Source organism: Perna viridis, chromosome 5, assembly GCF_037379345.1.
Source record: "Perna viridis isolate PV_CMFRI_1.1 ecotype Kerala chromosome 5, ASM3737934v1, whole genome shotgun sequence".
NCBI lineage: Eukaryota > Metazoa > Mollusca > Bivalvia > Mytilida > Mytilidae > Perna > Perna viridis.
This window is the reverse complement of record NC_142449.1, coordinates 4,970,839-4,979,304: the sequence shown is the minus strand read 5'-3', so window position 1 is coordinate 4,979,304 and position 8,466 is coordinate 4,970,839. Positions and strand designations below refer to the sequence as shown.

The 8,466-nt window shown below is 32.9% G+C and overlaps 1 protein-coding gene across 3 annotated transcripts in view; it reads left to right on the top strand.

Moving 5' to 3' along the window:
- The first annotated feature begins 1,817 nt into the window (after positions 1-1,817).
- Positions 1,818-8,466, top strand: part of LOC148615692 (uncharacterized) — a 32,858-nt gene continuing 26,209 nt past the window's right edge. The window contains exons 1-5 of one of the 3 annotated variants that reach the window (XM_088582190.1): positions 1,818-2,262; positions 5,952-6,017; positions 6,187-6,411; positions 7,202-7,468; positions 8,288-8,452. In XM_088582190.1, the coding sequence (XP_088438316.1) occupies positions 5,963-6,017; positions 6,187-6,411; positions 7,202-7,468; positions 8,288-8,452 (712 nt within the window). In that variant the 5' untranslated portion in view covers positions 1,818-2,262; positions 5,952-5,962. The remainder of the gene's footprint in view (positions 2,263-5,951; positions 6,018-6,186; positions 6,412-7,201; positions 7,469-8,287; positions 8,453-8,466) is intronic. The other 2 variants (XM_088582188.1, XM_088582189.1) reach the window with 2 other exon arrangements.

The window sequence follows — 8,466 nt, the reverse complement described above, 5'->3', positions numbered from 1 at the left end:
GAAAAAAATATAGATATTATAACTAAAAAGTGAGTTTGCAATGAAATTTATCAGCTTCAATTTGTAACTTTGAACAGTAAAGGTACATTAAAGTACATATCAAATGAAACAATTCTAGAAAGATAGACAGTGCGTTCAAAACAAACAAAAATCAACAAAAATGCAAAGTCAGTTTACTTAATAAAAATTAAAATGAAGTTACTGTACTCAAAAACGCAAATAAGAAGGAAGATATTGAATGGTACAAACTGCCAAAATCATGGATATACCAGAAAAATAGAATTCGCCACTATTACAAACTATGTTCCTGACTTGGTACAGGCATTTCATAGTGAAATGGTGGGTTAAATGAGGTTTTATGGCTAGCCAAACCTCCCACTTCCATGGTGGTCATAATAGTTTTGGTGTAATGAAATTCCAATTAATTTGTATTAATAGTTGTCACTGTTTCTCTAATTATTGCTTTATTTTATTTTTTCCTAACTGATGTGAGAACATAAGAATCTAATACGTTCAGACTTAGATTTAGCTGTAATTTCACCTCATTTGTATGATACAATGACCGACTTATGAAGAAAATAAGGGTTTATTTTTAGCTTATATTAGCGTGTGGTCATGCTATTAAATTGATAATACTTTCCACTTCTTTGTACGGATGTTTGTATGTCATGTCAACTTATGATTCCGTATCCTTTTTTGTCAAGTTATTTTCAGGAGATAATTATCCCTTTCTACCTAACATCTGACATTAATTAGCATCATTTATCTGAGTTATTGTATTATAAGTCGTGACCCTGTAACGTACTCCTTCATCTAAAGGGAAATAGTATCGGAGTATAATGCATTGCGGTATTTGACCTTAATATGTCGAATCACGAAAGTTTGATTTTGCTTTGTGTATACTAACAGTGCTTTTAAGACTTCATGTAATCTTTCTTTTTTTTTTTTCAGAACGTCATTCATGGTTTATTATCAAAAGCGCTCTCAAGGGAGGAGTGGGTAATAGATTTGATTTTTTTCACCCATACTTTGATGTGACCTTGTCGATCAGATACTTTCTTGTAGCTTTTACCGTTATTAAGCTCAGCGTTAGACTGAGTTGGTGGTCTTAAAACACAAAACCACAAAGCATTCATGGTTTTAACATTGACCAGAGTGATTTTTCCAGTAGTTGCGTTAACATTAGAATATTATTTTCTTCGGTGGCATGCGTAATATTCTATATCTATTTTGCCACATTTGTTTTGGACTTGACTCGATTTCGGATCGGATTGGTTTTCGGTAATTTTGTTGTTACCCTTTTTGGACGTTATAGATATGATGTCCGAGCTCAATATCGCTGCGTATCAATATAGCCTTAACAAGCTTTTGACGAATTATTTGTTAAAGTATGACAATTTCATTTGCTTAAACTGAAATATTGTATGTTAAATAAAAAAAAATCATTTTCCGTTTCATTTTCCTTCGGCGCAGTTTGTTTTTAGTAGACAAATGGATATACCACGTACTCGAAAACCGTATTAATCATGCAATTTATGTGTTTGGTATAACACCTAATTATACCATTTACCTTTTTCCATGTGAATATGTCGAACTGATGCAATTATTTTTCCCTTTCATTTTGGTGTGTAAAGTCGCTGGACTTAGTGCAGGCGGTGTTGCCATAGATGTCACAGCGGTACGAGTTCGAGTCCCGCGAAGAGAACAACCAAAAATTTGCTTCGCAAATTTGACAGTTGTAACATCGTTGGGAATTTTTCAGACCCTTCTATAAGTTTACATTATCTTCCCTGTATCAATTTGATCCGATGGAGCAGAGTTCATCCAGGTGTTATTATGTAGAATAGAGGATCAAATTAATGATACATGTCACAACAAATCATTATTATACAAACGTCTCAGAATGTGACGACTCTATTTGCTACACTGCTCCATCGTATCAAACTGATACAGGGAAGAAAATGCAAACGTACAGAAAGGTCTGAAAAATACCCAACGATGGTAGAACTGTCAAATTTGCGAAGGAAATTTTTGGTCGTTCCCTCCGCGGGACTCGAACTCGTACCGCTGTGACATCTATGGCAACACCGCCTGTACAAAGTCCAGCACCCTAGACCATTTGGGAATAACGATATAAGAGTAGACCTGGGCGCTATGAACCGAAAATTGAAGAAAGGTAGAACGTCGATTGTCGATCTTGATATAAAAGGCTTTATACGGACAATTTCTTCATGAATGGGTAGACGTTGGTTGAATTCAATTGTAAGTAAACTTGATTATCTTAAGATTTTTCCTACATTTTTAGGTTTGAGTTAGTATTGAAAAAAAAACATATCAGTTTGGTTGTTGATGCATCTTTTACATAAACTGAGCAATAACTAGTATTTCGAAGGATGAATATTAGTTCTTTAACTTGAAAGCATTAAGCGGGAAACATTGTTTCAAATGTTTGTCATGTAATTTTTATATGATATCCATTTTTAAAGACCAACATGAAGAAAATAGGAGGATCAGAGATGAGGTGTTAAAATATCATCAACGAAATCCTAAATTTTCGTTTTGCTAAACGAAATACGTACGTTTTTGTCTTCTGACGTAATTTCAGTATGTAAGTCTTTCATTCGGTCCTTCCACTCCGTCCGGTGAAAGGGAAGTGGTTTAATGTTCGTCTATCTGTCCGCCAAGTTGAATGTAAATTTGTTTTAGACATTATACATCTTGTTAAGTTACAGTTAAAATTCAATATTTGTTTTAGCCCAGTGATAATTAGTCAAGTTACATGGTCTTTGGGATTTTTGTAGAAATTTTTTAATAATACCTTCATCTAGATAAATATATATTTTGTGACTGACTTTTGTTCCAGTCAATTGATTTTTGCCTTAGTTATGATTTTATATGTTGTAGAGTACGTGCTGCTGGTCTTTGTATGTATTTCAGTTCTTTTTCGTTCTTGTATTTTGACCCTGTGTTATTGTATGTGTTGTCTAAAGTTTTCTTTTTTTGCCCGCGGATTCCCCTCTTTTATATCGCTTTTTTATTTGCACTTCAGTATTTACGGTTTTTGTTGAATACAAATGTCTGTCAAACTAACACAAATTTTAGACTTGCAAATAGGGGAATTAAATCATTGCAAAATTGTAAGGACATGTATTTTTTTTTTATTTTATTTTATTCCTTTATTTATTTATTGATTAATGAATTTATTTATTTATTTATTTATTTATTTATTTTAGTGAAACATTCCCGATGACATTTCTCAGCCTTCGTCGAATCACTGCTGCGGCATCTTTATGAAATACCAGTGTTCGTGAAACGGTTTCATATTTCTTTTTTATGACATAGTACAAATAATAATGGCCATCTCTATTATATATTTTCTAATAGATTCCATTCTAAATTAGGATTTGATCTTTATTTTTTTTGTTTTAACAGATTATTTGAATCGCGGACTTCGGACCAATTTACATAAAAGTCTTATTCAAAATAACCGACGTTGCTTAACAAGACCAAATCAATCAGATATTACAAATCAAATTATTAAGACCAATACTGCAGTGATAGAGGGTCGTAACAAATTTGTAAGTTTTGAATCTCTCAAATTCTTGCATTCTCATCATCAATGTGTAATTAATGTAACCAAACCCCTAGGGATGACATTTTTGACCCCACAGCTGGATACTAAGAGTATCATATAGTGTGATAGTTGTAGGTGATATTTACGGCATTGTCTTAATTTTCAACGTGTTTATCTAGGGTTATCTTGAAATGGCATTTTACTAACATGTTATGTCAATGTGGTCAACTCATCGCGCTAAAGATATACTGATAGACATCGTTAGAGTATAGAACTAGACCCGATACGTCAAGTATCAATTACAACACGAAGTTTCGTTTTAGAAGAAAATATATACATGACATTAAAGTAAAAACGATACACACGTAAGGAGCTCAGATGAGCATAACTTTCCTTAGACATACACCATCAATATCTCTCATTCTATGATAAAACATTTATTTTGAATGACAGATTTGATTAAATATCCCATCAAATATATGTTATTTTCAATTTCTGCGTCGTTGTTTTCATTGTAATCGTTCTCTATAGATATTTGATTTCTTGATATTGCCTTGAGTGACTTCAACAAAAGCTATCAACATTCCAGGTTATCCGTCATAAAGCCGTACATGTGTATTAGTTCTGTGCATTGAAAATATAGAAATAGGGGTTTTTGCTCCTGACGTTGTACACCTGAAAGTACTGAAAAACTTTAAGCCTTCAAGTTATTCCTCGAAAATGTCATTTGAATGGTTTTGCAAAGTATATTGCTTGCAAAATATTGTGTAAACTTTATGTTAAGAATATCACAAACAACTGTAATGCGTTTCATGGTTTTGGACTCGACACGACTTCATACTGTTATATTTGAAATCATTGTTTGTTTTGACATTTCATATGTTTGAAAAGTGTGTAAGCATGAAGTATATAAGCAATTGTTTTGGACAAAATAGTTCAGTATTGTTCTTAAGAATTATCGGGTAATGAAATCCAAGAATTATAAAGTCGACAGAAAAAAAAATTAAAATAAGATTAAAACTCGCGGAATGTTGTTTGCTTTGAATGTGGAAGTGTTGAAATTACTCCATATTAAAAAGAATTGAACTGAACAATTTCGCTGATAATTACAAATAATGACTTATTGGGCTGGACCATCCCTTTTTATAGCTTTATCATAGGGCCAAACAGAAGGTTATTTCGTCAATGAACAATTCAATAAAAAAAAATTAATTTAGACAGTGAAAATGTTCCGAATGCAAGAAACTGTTCTTTTTCCTGTCATATGCATTTTACGTGTAAAACGAAAAGGGTTAAGCATTTCAATATACATTGTTGTAGGACTATGTTTTTTATTATGTAAATGTGAAATTTGACTTTTAAAAATATTTTGGAAATTTTTTTTAAGAGAAGAAAGGGATTTTCAACCTTGATCTATATTTTTTTTTAAAAATACCACACCAATTTTAAAATCAAAATATTGCAAATTTAATCTAACATAGAAAACGTTTTACGAAGTAAAAGTTACCGTATAGTTATCAGGTCAAGGATTTAGAATTAACTGATGACATCGCAAAGGTTAGGCTCTCCTTGTGTAGTTTACGATACACTTATGCTTACTTTACAATTTTACAATACACAATTCACAAGTTTCGAACTTTCACCAAATCACTTTGTAAGATTGATCTGAAGCTTGACACAATTTTTGATATCTTAAGATCAAAATAAATGTGGAAATCTCTTAATATCAAAATCACCATTTAAAACAAAAATCAAACACAGAATTGTAAACCTAACAAGGAGCATACATTTTTTTCTAAATAGTTGATGACGTCATTAAACTGAACCTTAATGATTGATCTGCTTTATTGTGAGAAATGATTCATTGCTTTTGTTTTATCAAATGAGTTGTGGGCTGAGCTGGCTGTTTGTCTTCTGTTAGTTGATATATTGTGTTGTTTTTTTTTTAATTTTATGATTGACTTGTGATGTTCCTTGAACATTGGAGTCAAGATTCGGTGTTTTTAGTTGTTGTTTGCTAGGCAGGCTTTTGGACCAAATCAAATAAATTTGTTCTTTTGCTTTCTTTAATCTTGTGTAAATTTTTGTTTTTACATATGTTTAGAGTTTATTTGATGCCAATTTCGCTGAACCGACATATTTGTCGTATCGAGGGCAAATGGAAGGAAGACTCCAGTTTCCTTTTTTTGTTCATTGAATGCCCGTAGACTGCTTCAGGCTATTAAATTAAGTCTAGAAGGATAATTGTCTCTTTTTCTTACGTTATGTACGTTACACTTTTGAGAGATGAATACAGACAAAAGAAGACATTATTATAAGACTAAATCTACTACCAATTAAAGCATATGCAACCAAACGTTATTCTATGCTTTTATAGGTTTGAAGCCGATGTTTTCTGTTCGGACTCTAGTCGTTTTGGTAGCAGCAGTTAATGTTGTTAAAGGTACGTTAAATTTAATCAGTATGCAGATGTTTCATATGAATAAAATTTTCCACGAAATTTTTCGTTTTTGTTCGTAATTATTTCAGTGGAAAAAAAATCAGGCAAGGATTTTAACAATTTGCTTTTGTAATAAACTAATATTTTTAACAATTATCGGTTATGACTGTAGGTACCAATCTAGCACGTGACAAAGACACAACACAATCCTCGACATGGCGGAATTCGGTATCCAGTTTTTCCGTGGATGGGTTTCTGGGTATGAGAACAATAAACGGAGCCTGGGGATGTTCACACATGAATGAAGGGGGTAACAAAGACTGGTGGGCTGTAGATTTGGGCGATGTTTATGATGTCCAAAGAGTCGTCGTCAGAAGTCGCACTGACACTTGCTGCCGTAAGAATTTTTATTTTCGAAAACAATTATTATGAATGTAAGATTTTTTTATTTTTAAGGATGAATATCTGTCATTTTTGTCTCAGATCCAAAACTACTAACAATATAATTATGTTAATGTGAATCGTTATAAGTGAAATTGTGTTTGTTATCCTTTCTAACAAATAGGCTTCTGGAACAGGGTTATGTTGCTACAAGATTGATGTCATCACTACAGAAGTTTTATGGTCGTCATCATGAACTCGTGGATCGTTATGGTGTATCCATCTGCACCATGAAAACTGATTTATTCAACGAGTAATAGTTTTCCTTTCCTCGTTTGTCTACCCCGGACTTGACTTTTTATGAGCAACTCTGCGGGTGTTTCTAGAAAAGCAAAGGACGCTTACGCTACTGGTGCACCTGGTCCATGATTCCAGTTTTTTAGTGGAGTTTAAGTTGCTCATTTGCTTTTGTTACTTTGTATGTATGATTTTAGTTACTATATGTTCTTTGTTGTGTATGTCTGTTTTTCATGTCTGATCTTTGTCCCTGGATTACATTCTTTTGATTACCAATATAACCTTGGTTCCCTTAATTACTCCTTCTATTCGAGGCCATTCAGATATGTTGTATACCAGTAAATTATCAGAGGATGTTCATAAGTGATTTTGATAATCGAATGTTAATTCTATTTATCAAAAGTTAAGATTTGTCTGACACTTCTACTATATATAATGCTGTTCATTGTCCTCGTATATCCCCAATGTCGCGAATTAACTGTTTATCTTTTCTTTTTAACATTTTGAAGGAAATCGATTCAGTAACATAAATGTAGATGTCATCATGCCAGTAGTTTGCAATCAGTGCGACTGTGATAAATGGGCCACATTCCAGAACGGAGAAACATCTAAATGCTTCTATTCTCCTGGTTTCACTTTACCAATAACACAAGATAAGACATGTTTGGAAGGAGCTAGAGGACGCTTTGTAAGGGTGTACAGGACTGATTCTGACCTTCTTGAGCCGTTAAACTTGTGTGAGGTTGAGGTTTACGGCAGTCCTGCTAATATATCCGGTATATACTTATGATTATGGAATAACAAACGTGATGTACCTATTTGTACAAACGTGATGTACCTATTTGTACATTTACAATATTTTTGTACGAAAATTGCTTGTAACAGATAGTTCATTATTAGTGAAGTAATCGCTTATGGTATGAATATGAAAAAAAAATGGCTCATTCTATTGAAATAACTTCTACTTTCATGAGAGCATATCATGAACAATTAACCATACATACAAGTATACTACAAAAGTTAGTTTCCCACTGAAAACAAACTTGTTTGAATGACATTTTGCTAAATGATGTCTAAGAGTAATCAAGGGAACCAAGGTTATAACGTAATCAAAAGAATGTAATCCAAGGACAAAGACCAGACATGGAAAACAGACATACATAACAAAGAACATATAGTAACTAAAATAATACATACAAAGTAACAAAAGTAAATGAGCAACTTGGACTCCACTAAAAACTGGGATCATGGACATGGTGCACCGGTAGGGTTAGCGTCCTCTGCTTTTCTAGAAACACCCGCCGAGTTGCTCATAAAAAGTCAAGTCCGGGGTATACAAACGAAGAAAGGAAAACTATGACCCGTTGAATACATCAGTTTTCATGGTGCAGATGGATACACCATACCGATCCACGAGTTCATGATGACGACCATAAAACTAAAGCTATAAATAGTAATTTTATGAGTCAATACTTTTTTTTACAAGTTTTTTTTTTTAATTCGGTACTCTTAATGAACAATGTAAATTCTAGATGATTTATACCCTTTTAATGTCGATGATATCAATGAAGTTCTTTTTTAATCATAAAAAATAGAAAAAGAAATAGGAGATATGTGTACAACAACGGGAAGCACTGCCGAATGTCTGGATGAGAACGCCGTTTGTACAGACGAAACAAATAGAAAAAAATGCAGGTGTAGATTCTGTTACTATGACAACGATTTAGATAATGCCAATGTCGGTGGAAACTGTATAAGGAGTAGGTTTTTATCA